Source organism: Mus caroli, chromosome 5 (assembly GCF_900094665.2).
Source record: "Mus caroli chromosome 5, CAROLI_EIJ_v1.1, whole genome shotgun sequence".
In the NCBI taxonomy this organism is placed as follows: Eukaryota; Metazoa; Chordata; class Mammalia; order Rodentia; family Muridae; genus Mus; species Mus caroli.
The window spans coordinates 107302584-107315920 of record NC_034574.1 but is presented as its reverse complement, the minus strand read 5'-3'; the positions used below and the strand labels follow the sequence as shown (position 1 = coordinate 107315920).

The following is a 13337-nucleotide window of genomic DNA, read 5'->3' as shown; positions in this document are numbered from 1 at the left end:
CCCACAGATTAGAAATACTGATTTGGGGCTGGAGAGATGGCTCAGGGGTTAAGAGCACTCAATGTTCTTCTCGAGGCCCTGAGTTCAGTTCCCAGCAACCACATGGTTGCTCACAACCGTCTGTAATGGGATCGAATGCTCTCATCTGGTATGTCTGAAGAGAGCAACAGTGTACTCACATAAAGTAAATAAATATTTTTTTTTCAAAGAAATATTGTCTTGATGATAGCTGCCATAAAGGAATAGTATACAGCTTTGAAAAAGAAGTAAATCGCCTCTCGGCCTTTTGGCTAAGATCAAGTGTGAAAAAGAGGTAAAATATGTCCACCTCCTGGTTGAGTTTCAAAAACAATTCAGAAAACAAAACTCTAGCCACTAAAGACCAACACCCATCAAACTATGCTGTCCAGTGACATCCATAGATGGTAAAACTATAAAGAAAAATGTAGTAAGAATGAAATCGAAGAAAAAGTCTAATTAATGGGGGGTGGGTAGTGGGCGTTGCTTGAAAAAAAAAATGACTCCAAAGGAGTTAAGTGATGTGTAAAACTTTCAAGAAAATCCTCTTAGGGACTGAGGAGATGATGTCTCAGTAGGAAAGTGCTTCACTCTGCAAGCACAAGGACCGGAGTTCGAATCCCCAGTATCCATACAAAAGCTGGACATGGAGTACACACTTGTGATCCCTGATTCCATGGTGGAAGCAGAAGGATCCCTGGGACTTGCCAGCCATTCTGGTGAAGTCAGTCAGCCCCCTGTCTCAGGAAATATGATGAAGAAAAAGAAGATACCCAGCATCGGCCCCCAGCTTCCACAGTCACACATGATGAGCATGTGTGCCGGACACACACACACCTTATTTACATGTGGGCATGTAAAACCTGTGTACAGGACAGGGATAGTCACTGTGCTACGATCTCGGAACTAGGCCCGAGGCAGCCCCAGACAAAGGTGTGAAGAAGGGTGGACAGAGGGGCAGGGCCAGTCACATGTCCCCCCAGTCCTACCTGCTTGTCTCTTCTTCATGTACTCCCTTCTCCCTAGGCAGCCTTTGTATGTGGCCTGGATTCTTGACACTTAAAATAAAATGAAAGTTTCGGTGAATTGGCTTCTGCGTCTTTGATCGTGATTCCCGGAAGCAGGACTGATCTCCGGAGTGTGGGCCTCCAGAGCCTTCAGTGTAACCATTCTCGGGGAGCTAACAGAGTGGGAGAGACAGGAGCAGCTGCTTCTGTTAGGCCTGTCTCCCAGGTGCTCTGTGGAGCCTTCCATAGGGTGAGGAAGAGGCTCACTGCTAGGTGCCCAGTTCATAGCTCATCCTCATAACCCATCTACAAGGCAGGAAGGACATCCACACATCTCAGAAGTAGCATCAGGCTCACACGGAGATGCTGAGAGTCACCAACACTGAGCAGCATGAACCCCAGAACACCCCACAGCTCTGGCTTTCATCATCCCCTCCATGTAGTGGCTGAGGACCAGAGGCCACGTTCACAGAGAGCCCTGCTACCCGTAGCAGCACATCCTCTAGGAATAGGTGCTGACCCAACCTCTCCCTGAAACACCGCACCCAAACCTGGCCAATAAGACAGTGCCTGCAACTCAGCCAGGTGGGTGGCCATGGGAGCCTGCTGCTAGAGCGGTGTAGCTCAGTGGTAGAGAGCTTGCCTAGCATGTACAACTGTCAGACCCTAAAACCAGACAGGCCCAAATTCAAAGCCCCGGGTCTGCTGCTGATCAGCTATGGTTCTCAACAGCTTCTCGGAGCCTCTGTCTCAGCTGCTCAGAATGGGAGCGGCTACACCTACTCACAGGCTTGTTCTGGGAACACGATTGTTAGTGCACAAGGCAGAGAGCAAGGACCCCTTAGATTTTGCCGCAGACTTTGCAGTAAATTACCTCCCCCCCCTCCCCCATCCAACTCCTGTCACTTCGCCATTCACAAAAACACCCTGGCTGCAGGTTTGAAGTCACACCGGTTGCCATCAGACACAGAAAGGAAGCTGTGAAGCCTAAACGGAGGGGTGTGGTCCTGTGACTTCACACTCCAGCATGCATGAGGGCACAGGCAAAGAATGAGACACGCGGACTCAGGATCTGTCCACACCTGCCCTCGGAGCCCATCAGGTCAGGGGCATCCCACCATAACCTCAGAGTCCGGTTCCTTTATCCCTGGTTCTTAAGTGATGCCTCTGACACATCAGCCAGCCATGTTTAAGGTTGTTCTTTCCTTCTCCCTGGCTAAATTTGTTCGTGGGACAAAAAGAGTTATCATACCTAATTGATGTTTACTGAATTCAAAGGCATCTTCAGTAGCAAACAGGGTTCTGGGGAAGCGAATGAATATTTTGGTTCTAGAAGCAAAAAGAAACATAATTATTGACTGGCCAGCTGCCACCCATGATAGGAGAAGCTGCCCCCGCACCCAATCAGAACTTTATGTGTGTGTGTAGGAGGATGGGTGGCTATCTGCAGATGTGCTTACAGTACGGTAGAGGGGAGACAGTAAGTTAGAGTAAGTCCTAAATCCAGTCCAGCGGCCTCTTTATAAGAGCTAGGATGTAGGACGCAAGCAAGCAGGAGTGATGCTACCAGCCAAGGAAGGCCAGGAGCATCAGGAGTTGGCTGACAACTTTCAGGCGGAGCCTGGCCTGCCTATGCCTTTATCCTGGACCCTGGGCTGTGAGAAAATGCATTACCGCTGCTATAGTTTATTACATAGCCCCACAGAGCAAATCTGCCGCGCGACCCAAAGTTGCTTGCAGTTATGCTTCTAGGTTTTCAGGAGGGGTCATAAGGGGCCTTGCCTGTGCCAACTACACAGCACCTTGTGCTGGAGACTTCCCAGAGCAGCTGCTGAGGGGGCAGCAGCGCACCATGCCCTGGGTACGGGTGGGTCTGATGCTAAGGTCCTGTTTCCCAATTGGTTCTTTTTTTCAAATTAATTTATTTATTATATGTAACTACACTGTAGCTGTCTTCAGACACTCCAGAAGAGGGAGTCAGATCTCATTATTGATGGTTGTGAGCCACCATGTGGTTGCTGGGATTTGAACTCCTGACCTTTGGAAGAGCAGTTGGTGCTTTTAACCACTGAGCCCTCTCTCCAGCCCCCCTAAATGGTTCTTGATCTATCACTAAAGAAAGCCATGGGCCAATGGTTGGGCAGAAGGAATAGGCGGGACTTCTGGGACCCTAGAAGAAAAAGAGAGATGCTAGGGAGGTGAGGAGAGTTTGCCAGGCTTCTGATGGAGTAAGGTTGACCAGACATGTGAGGTCTTGGGCAGAGTAGGGGCCTGTGGCCACTCATATAGGTCAGGGTGGTCAGGGATGTTTAGCAGGGATTAGATGTATCTTAGCAACTAAAGTTTAAGGAAGGTGGGAGGAACAGAGATAAGAATATTGTTAAGGGCATGCTTTTCCAGGTGGGACACAGTAGCACCCAGCAATTGTGTCCAAAGGCAAGTTGAAAAGGAACAACTGTGTGTGTATCTTTTATGCTTGGATTCAAGGGAAGCTGGATGAGGGAAGGCAATGATTTCCAGAGCTTAGGCAGGTAGAAAAAAGCTACATGCAACAATAGAATGGGGACAGATTCGTGGGGCCCTCTCAGGGATGAGGATGGATTAATGAAGCCGGAAGAAAGAGACCAGCTGCACAGGCTGGAGCTGACAGGTAGCTCAAGAAGCAGGGACCCCTGAAGCAGGCAGGCCCTGCTGTCTGTGAACTGGTCCTCCTGTGGCTTGAACATGAGGCGGCCGTGCCTCGTGACCCTCACAGTACAAAAAGCCATCCTGGCTAGTCCGACTGAGTTCCTCATGGGAAAGCTCTCTGCTCCGGGATACCACATCCCTACAGTGGTACCCAATGTTCTAGGATACCATTATGGGATACCAAGGAGGAAGCAAGGTGAAGTTAGCATTCTGGGTGGTGCTGTGCTCATTTGAGCAGTGAGAGATGCTAGGCCAGCACAGGCAGGGTCCCACCCCAGCTCCTTCTTCCCCTCTTTGTTAGGTAGGCAGAGGCTCTGCCTAACTATGGAGCCAGCCTTAGAACACCCAGCTTCTTTGGGACCACGGTTCTCATTGTAACATAATCTGCTACATTCTAACTTAGCAGGTAGAAGAACTGGCTTGCAAACTATGTCTCCAAAGAAACAGAGGTAGTATCGGGCATGCCCAACTCTAGGCCAGGCAGCCGTGTGGCCTGAGAATGAGAATTTTTAAGTTGTTGTTTTTGTTTTTGTTGTTGTCGTTGTTTCCAGTTCAATTGAGCAGATCTCCGTGAGAACTTTGTAGATGACAACACTGTACCTCCGTGTCAAGGGCGGGACACACCAGCTCCATGTGGATTGGCGCATGAGTTCTGACAGTGTGGGGCTGGTTTCCCAGCCACTTACTTTCCTAACTTGTAGTCCTGAGGTTGGTAGCCAATATACTTGATCAGCCGCTCGACGCCCTCTCCTGGAGGTCCGTGCCAGTGCGGCCAGGTGTCTGGACACAGTGACTTGTACCTACCAGGAATGGAGAAGGACATATAGAAGCCTCCAGGACTCCCTTCGTTGCCCTCCACACACCCTAGAGGCCTCCTAGACCCCCTTGAAGTGTATCAGCCATTCAAGGTACAGACACCTTAGCAACAAGTACAGGGTGAGAAAGGAGTGGCTCACACAGCAGAGCCATCGCTGCACACTGAGCCAAGTAACTCATTCTCACTCCTAGCTGTGCATCCAAGAGCTGCATCCCGAGTCCACAGAGCCCCAAGCAACATTGTTTATAATGGCCCAAAGTGGGGCAGCGCAGCCAGAAAGGCAACAGATGTGCTCAAGCATCAAGAGGAAGAGTGACATGCTTGGTTTCATGTGAGCATGTGTGCATGCATGCACCCTGGACACAAGGGTATGGGTCCACATGTGATCTTGGTCTCTGTCTCTCTATCTGTGTGTGTGTGTGTGTGTGTGTGTGTGTGTGTGTGTGTGTAGGGTAGATGCTGGGTGTCTTTCTCATTGTTCACAGAGGTGGGGGCCCTCACTGAACTCACAGTCTGCTGAGTTGAAGAGTCAAGGTAGCCTGCTGGCATGGGAATCCCATTTGACCCCTGCGTGCTGGGGTTACACGTAGGCCGTTAGGCCCGCCTAGCATTTGTGTGGGTGCATGTTGGGGGTCAGCATCTGGTCCTCACTCTTGTGCTGAAAGCACTTTCTCCCTCAGCCATCTCCTCCTCCTGGCCTCCCCCCACTCCTCTTTTTTTTTTTTTTTTTTTTTTTTTTTGATATAGGGTTGGAGCTTGGTATGTAGACCAGGGTAGCTTCAAACTCACAGAGATCTGCCTGTCTCTCCCTTCTGGGTGCTGGAGTTAGAGTTGTGAATCTAACTAATCTAATCTAGTTGTTTACCCAGCTGGAAAATATTTCTTTCAGAGTAACTCTGGCTCTGGTGTTGGCTTTATGTGATCCTAATGCATCCCTTTGGGGTGCCCCGCCCCTCTAAAAGCCAGCCTCTAGCCTGGAACTCTCCCGTCTTCCATAGATTTCCCTGCACTCGGTTTCATATCCCTCCCTCCAGAAAATGAACTGCCTTAGGACAAAGAAGCATATCCTGCCTGTAGGGATGGCTCAGGAGTCACTCACAATATCAGTGTGAAGGGGACATCTGGGATGCAGTGGGGAATCAACCTAAGACATAAGATGAGGGATGGCAGATATGGCAGGTGTGTGTGTTGATGCAGTAAGCAGTGGCTGTGGCCTCCCAACGTCCATACTTGATGCCAGGTTAAGAAAACCAGATAAAGAGAGCGTTAGTGGCAGGTAGACAGCAGGCAGAGGAGGTGCAGCTGGAACCACAGGGAAAGGGCGATGGGAAATGTTCTGTGGACCCTACCATGTTTAAACTCAAAAGCAGCCTCATAATGGTCTTAGTCAGCCAACAGGGCAGCCATCTTGACTTATGAAGATGGCCACTTTACAATGCACATTGCCATTGTCTTAGAGTGGCCATGTGCTGCCCGTCCCCAAAGAAGCTGCTGTGGGTGTGGCATTAAACCTTTATAAACCCCTGACACTTTAACCCTTGTTGTGGGATAAGGGTTGAGTCACATCTGTGAGGCACGGGGAGAATTCTAACCCGGCTGGGGTTTCAAGGCTGGTGCCTCCATGACATGTCACCTCTGTGCCCACTGCCCTTCACAGCCCAGGGCAGAGGCACTGACCCTGAGGGGTCTGGATGGACAGTATGCCCCCCTCCTTGGTCTGGTCCCTCAGACTACAGGAAGCTGAGTTGGTAAGGCTTAGTGAACTCAGCAGAAGACTGGGCTCCTGGTATTGCAGGAGAACAGATGTTCTGTTCTCACTGCCTTGTGCTTCGGATCTGATCGCAGCTCCCTAGAGAATGCCACCCGATTGGCCACCCTGTCTCCCGGAGGCCAGCTTAAAGGACCGGGGCTCAACGGACTCAACTCACCTTTGCAGGAAATGCTCGTACTTGCGCCTGTAGGCGAAGCCCGCCCGCCGCACACGCAGGTGCTCCATTAGCCCCAGGTACTTGATCTGATGGCTGATGAGGAAGTCGTCAAACTTGCCTTTGGAGAAATAGAAGAGAGTGACCGGAAGTGTCCCCTCGGCTCCGTTTAAACCGAGGCTCTGGGCTGCTCCAGGTCGCGGCTAACCTGTCACTGGGCTTTGGCTGTGTTTCTTAGGTGGAAGGATTTGGTAGGGAATTCTAGTTTCTCCTGATAAACAATCCCAAGGTCTGCTGATGTGGCCGGGACTCTCAAGAAGCAAAACTTGGCTGAAGGGCTTACTGTTACCACCTCCCTAGGGAGGACATGCTCCAGGCCCTGTCACCCTGTTCTCTAGTATGTCACCTGCCTGGGTTATGGAAGAGTTTTTAGAAAGTGCCTGAGTCACAAACCCTTTGGGGAGATTGCTTACTAATGTAAGGAACCCTCCTGTCATCTGTCACTTTGATTCCTGTTACCTTGGACACCTGCCTGGCACCTCCAGGCTCTGAGCAGAGCATCCTCTGGAACATCAAAGGAGTCCTTCTCAGTAAGTCTAGCATCTAGTGTTCTTTTCTCTTGTTTTCTTCTGTGTCTACCCTGCTCCTGCACTGGAGCCGGCCCCCAGCCCTCCTTAACCTGGCTCTGCCTCCTGAGATTAAAGGTATGCCATCATGGTCAGCCTGCCTCTGTGTGTGTGTGTGTGTGTGTGTGTGTGTGTGTATACACAACCTCAAGTGTTAGTCCTCACTTTCTATCTTCCTTCAATGGGATCTCCTGTTGTTTTCTGAGGTATACTAGCACACCAAGTTAGCCCAGAAGCTAACCAGGGATTCTGTCTCTGCCTCTCACCTCTCCATAGGACCACTTGTGTTAGAAAGACAGATCATTGTATCTGGCTTTATGTTGGTTCTGGGGATTTGAACTCAGATCCTCAGGCTTGCAAGGCAAGCGCTTCACCCACTGAACTGTACCCCAACCCTATTGTTTGAGAAGGAAAAGAGCTTGTGTCCAAGGAGAAGGCTGTGGTGGGGTTGGAGTTCTTGACCACCACCCTGCTTTGCTGCTTCCCCCATCCGGGGCTCAGGGGTAGATAACTCACTGGGTTCCTTCCTCTCGTTGGGCTTGATGCAGCGGATGTAGGAAGGCTCCTTGGAGATGAGAATTTCCAGGAGGCTGCTCAGGCTGTTCTTAAACTGAGTCCCAACCTATGCAGAGAGATGACACACTGAGTATACACCCACTCTGGAGACAGAGCACAGCACAGGCGCAGCTGCCCCCATCCCCGGCCCCCATCCCCATCCCCAGGCCAGAATTCTGCCTATTAGTGTTTTGCCCACAGCCTGGAGGGTGGAGATGGCCTGTTCTGGGAAGGTCAGTTCCCAGTGCTTTGGGGCCGTCGGCTTCGAAGGCACAGTATTGTGATTAGGTTCTGCAGTGTCCTTCAAAGGCCCATGTACTGAATCCGTGGTCCCCAGTGCAGCAGCTTTTACAGCGAGTGGAGGGCTCTGACGTCATCGTCAGAGCCCACTGGTGTTGGGGTTGGTGGGTTTTTAAAGGGAGCTGTTCTTTAGGAGGGGCGTGGGCCCTTTAAAAGGTGGGGCCTCCTGGGAAGAAATGTTACTTAGCTTTGAAAGGTGTATTTCCCCCCAATCTCACCACACACCTTCTCTGCTGTGGTGCTCCCTGCCTCTCACAACCAGAGGCCACGGAGTTCTGTCTCCAAAACCAGGAACTAAATCAGCTTTTAATTTTTTTTTCCTCAAGGATTTTGTCGCAGGACAGGAAAGCTGGCTCACACATACCCAGCACATTAGGGAGCAAGGCCACCACTGGGCCCAGCCCCCTGTCCCTAGGTCCAAGTCCCTTCATTTGATGGTGTTTTTTTTTCATATCCTCTCGATCCCCCTCGACTGTAATCCCTCGAGGGCAAGGAACCCCCCATCCCCCACCCCGACACACCCAGCGCCGTTGCCTCCCAAGGAATGAGCTAATACAAAGTTTACACATGTGTTTTGTAGTTATCTGTGAGAGGAGAGAGGAGTCATTGCTGTTAACCCGGCGGCGGCTTTTGTTCCCTTGCTAAATTCACACCCTCATCCCTCCCTCACCCACCGTGGGTGGTCGCCTCCGGTTTTCAAGCTCCGCCACCAGGAAACATTCCCTCAAGATGCTATTCTTGGAGCTGCACAGCACCTGTGTGAAGAGAGGCAGTCGGAATGCTGGAGGCCATCAGGGGACAGCAGAGCCCCCCCCCCCTTCTGTGGGCACTTAAAGATACTCTCCACCACAGGGGAGTGGGAAGAGACACAAACAAATGGGGAGCCAGGGGCCGGAGCTATAGATTGTTTTCTTCATGTAGTGAGACCCTGGGTTCCACACCCAGCATTGCCCAAGAGCACAGGAGAAGGAGGTGTCCAAACGCCTGGGCCTCTTCCTTGTGTACTTGCCGAGGTGTCTAGTTTTCTGTAACGTGATTAAGCAAGAGATGTCTCCAGCCCACCTTAGTGCTGGGGAATAAGCCAACTCATGATCAATTATAAGGCCGGAGTGAGGGCATGGGGTGGGGGTGGGGGACAGAGGACACACAGCCTGGCTTCAGCCACTTGCTGGACAACTCAGAAACTGGCAGATATTGGCTCTCAGTGACATGAAGCCAAAGACTCTAGGCCTTTATATTAGCTGATCCTACTCCATCAATCTTTGAAATAATATAAGGAAAATGTACCCCCTTTTATTCTGTGTGTGTATATATATATACACACACACACACATATCTATGTATATATATATATATACAGAATAAAATATATATGTGTATATATTCTTGTATATATATACATATATAAGAATATATACACATATATATAGTCTTTTTAAAAAGACTTTATATATGTGTGTATATATACATATATATGTATATGTGTGTGTATATATATATATATACACATATATATATGAATACACTGTAGCTGTCTTCAGACACACCAGAAGAGGGCATCGGATCCCATTACAGATTGTTGTGAGCCACCATGTGGCTGCTGGGAATTGAACTCAGGACCTCTGGAAGAGCAGTCTGTGCTCTTAACGGCTGAGCCATCTCACCAGCCCTCATCCTTGTTTATAAATTGACTTGGTGTCTTGCATATGCTCAGCCCCAGCCCAGCCCCAGCCCGTGCCGCCTTCACCACCACCTTCCTCCTCTTCTAATCTCTATTTTATGTTTTTCTTTTAGATACTTTCATTAGCTAGCCAAGGCTGGCCTTCAACTCAAGATCCTCCCATTTCCCTCTCTCAAATGCTGGGGTTACAGGTGTGTGCCACCACCTCTGGAAGAAGTCCTTAATTTAATAAAATTGAGACATTAAAAAAAAAGTCCTTGTATTTAATAAAATCTCAGTCAGCTTTAAAACAGGAAATTCTGTTGGTTTTCCCAGATAGGGTCTCATGCAGTTCCTGGCTTCAAACTGATGCATAACTGAGGGTAGCTTCAAACTCTTAGCCCTCTTGCTGCGACCTCCCAGGCACTAGAGAGGATTATAGACTGCCTGTAGTCCCAGCTGAGGATATAATTCTCATGGACAAGAACGTTCCAGAAAACCCAGAGCGCCACCATAGACTTCTGCCTCACACGCGGGGTGAAGATTCAGTCTTACCTCCTTCAGGTGTCTGTAGAGCAGGTCATTGTTTTTCTCCAAAAATCCTGTTAGTTGTTTAAAAAAAAGGTCTCAATCAATGCAATTCTACACTAATAGCTAAGACACATTCTGGTGTGGTGGTTTGTATATGCTCAGCCCAGGGAGTGGTACTATAGAGAGCCTGGCCCTGCTGGAGTGGGTGTGGCCCTGTTGGAGTGGGTGTGGCCTTGTCGGAGTGGCTGTGGCCTTGGAGTAGGTGTGTCACTGTGGGTTTGGGCTTTAAGACTGGCATCCTAGCTGCCTGAAAGTCAGTCTTCTAGCAGCCTTCAGATGAAGATGTTGAACTCTCAACTCTTCCTGTACCATGCCTGCCTGGACTCTGTCATGCTCCTACCTTGATGATAATGGACTGAACCTCTGAGCCTGTAAGCCAGCCCCAATTAAATGTTGTCCTTATCAGAGTTGCTTTGGTCATGGTGTCTGCTCACAGCAGTAAAACCCTGACTAAGACACCTGGTGACATGGGGTTTCCCAGCCTTTACAATACTGAGACCAGCTGGATCCTGCCAGTGAGCTGTGAGCTAAGCAAGGGGCAACACCCAGGCCTCCACTCCCTCACACTAGAAGGACGCCCTGTCTGCAATGATACACATCAGACAGAGGCAGACATTATGGGGACACTCTCCCTCTATACCCCCAGAGAAAGCCAGATGTTCTGGGTGAACACCCTCCCTGTATAACTCTAGAGAGCCAGATACTCTAGGGACAGCTTCCCAGCTGAGAGCCAGGTCCTCAGAGGTAAACTTACAGCAGGCTGCTGTATGATGTGTGGCCTTGATTCAAAGTGATCCAGTAGCAATGGCTTGTGCCCCACAGAGACAGTGGGGGACACTGGGCCCTGGGGGGGGCACTGAGCCCCAGAAGGCAAGCTGAGACCATGTGACTTTCAGCCCCACTGACAAAGGCAAACTCTCTTGATGTCCTTTCCCTCTTGCTGGTGCTGTTCTGATTGTGTTGGTTAGCTCAGACAAGGTCCTACTGTGCACTTCTGACTGACCTGCAACTCGCTCCGTAGACCAGGCTGGCCTCGAAATACAAATGGAATCATCTCAACAGAGAGCCAATCTATTCTTTTAAGTGCTCTACACTGCTTTGCATTTAAAGAAAAAGAAAAAACAAACTTAAAATGTGTTTTGTTATTTTAAAAAGACTCTTAGTGGTGAATTTTCTGGTGCTTTGAAAGATACCCATCAATAACAAGAAAGTGTTGTGCCAGGAAACGTTTGTGAACCCCAAAAGTCCACAAAGGAGCAGATTTAGGCAAGCATTTAAAGGAGCTTATAACCTGGGGTTACAGATTTGTTGGGGAATAACGTGGCTAAGATGGAGCCTGAACCCAAAATATCTGGTCTCTCAAAAGGTCAGTTCTCAGAATTGGGGGAGATTCTGGCAAATTCTATATCTGACAAAGGTCTAATGTCCATAATATATAAAGAACTCTCATGATTCAACAATAATTTTTTTAATGGCCAAAGTATCTAAATAGGTATTTATCCAGGGAAGTTACGCAAATGACTGGCAAGTACACAAGAGTGTTTGACATCACCAGCTACCAGGAGAACCACAGGGCAGGCTGTCACACATGCCCAGAAGGCTGCTGGCAGAGCATTGTGGATGCTGGGGAAGATGAGGAGAAACTGGGACCATGGCAGTCAGGAGGCTCCTGAAAACACTAAACATGGACTTACATGGGACCCAGTCATTCCCTTCCTCATTGTCTACCCAGGAAAATAAAAGTGACCTGGTCACCCCAGCTACTCAGAAAGCTGAGGCAAGAAGATGGCAAGTTCAAAGCCGGCCTGGGCAACTCAGTGAGACTGTCCCAGAATTCTAAAACTTTTCATGCATTCATGGCCCCAGGTGCCGTCGCTGCTACTGTGTGGGAGGGGAGTGTGCAGGCTTATCAGTTTTCAACTATGGCAAGAAGGATAAGCGCCCTGAATGGTTAGTGAACTACAGGCACAGAGAAGCTTATCCAGAGAAAGGAATATTACTGGGCAATGAAGATGAATGGCAACGTGGAGGAAGCATGAAACCTTACGCTAAAGAGGGAAACCAGACCCGGACAGATCACAAGTGGGATTCTCCAGGACAGAACAGGAGCTATGAATTTAGGAAGGGCGTTAGTTCATTGCCTAGCGCTGTGTGGGAGGGGCAGAGGCTATAGGGGAGGGGCAGAGGGTTGGGGGGGCGCAAAGAGTGTGAGGGAGAGGCAGACAGTATAGGCAGGCAGTGTTCTAAAATGATGCCTGAAGCTGGGCGTGGTGGCGAACGCCTTTAATCCCAGCACTCCGGAGGCAGAGGTAGGCAGATTTCTGAGTTCGAGGCTAGCCTGGTCTACAGAGTGAGTTCCAGGACAGCCAGAGAGCTACACAGAGAAACCCTGTCTCAAAACAAAACAAAACAAAACAAAACAAAACAAAACAAAACAAAACAAAAAGACCCTTGTGTATTTGCACTGGAATTGGCTCTTCTATGGTCTTTGCGGTCCCTGTGACTTGGGCATAAAAATATCAGGAATTAATAAATAAAGACCTTTCAAGTGGCTTGCTTGAATGTGACACTAAGGAACTTTGGGGTGGCCTTGGAGGACTTACTTGGTGACCAGATGCACACCTGGACACCTGCATGGTTGTGACCCACCCTGGCCACTCACCTTTGGTGCAGTAGGTAACCTCTCCTGCGTAATGCAGGAGGCAGAATTCCAGCCAGCCGATCCTCTTCTGGCCCTTTGGACCAGCCAGCTTCCGGCTACAAGACACAAACACAGACCACCTCTGCAGCAAGCATGACCAAGAAGTCCTGGGCCATCTACACTGAAGCTGACTCCATGCGGGCTCCTAGGGAGCCTTGACCCTGACCCGCTGTCTATCAGGTCTCATAATCAGAGCCTTCCTTCACCTAAACGAGTGAGGAAGACAAGCATATGTCTGCGAGAAACATTTGGCCTTTGTTTTGTCTGGTTTAAGTAAAGTGACCTGGGCTGGGGGCTTGGCTGGGTTAGGAAGAACACCTGCTGAGCAAGCATAAAGCCCTGGATTCCCTCAACGCAGGGCCTTTGTCCTATTTTAAAATGTTGTATATATGGGTGTTTGGCCTGCGTGTATGCCTGTGTATCACATTTGGGCCTTGTGCCTGCTGAGG

The 13337-nt window shown here is 49.5% G+C and overlaps 1 protein-coding gene across 1 annotated transcript in view; it reads right to left on the bottom strand.

Annotated features, from left to right (window-relative positions):
• Window positions 1-13337, bottom strand: part of Myo1h (myosin IH) — a 74081-nt gene that overhangs the window by 7024 nt on the left and 53720 nt on the right. The window contains exons 15-22 of the mRNA XM_029477700.1: window positions 12850-12944; window positions 10152-10198; window positions 8611-8691; window positions 7598-7703; window positions 6459-6576; window positions 4400-4513; window positions 2278-2354; window positions 1008-1076 (exon numbers count right to left, since the gene is read on the bottom strand). Coding sequence (XP_029333560.1) covers window positions 1008-1076; window positions 2278-2354; window positions 4400-4513; window positions 6459-6576; window positions 7598-7703; window positions 8611-8691; window positions 10152-10198; window positions 12850-12944 — 707 coding nt within the window. The remainder of the gene's footprint in view (window positions 1-1007; window positions 1077-2277; window positions 2355-4399; window positions 4514-6458; window positions 6577-7597; window positions 7704-8610; window positions 8692-10151; window positions 10199-12849; window positions 12945-13337) is intronic.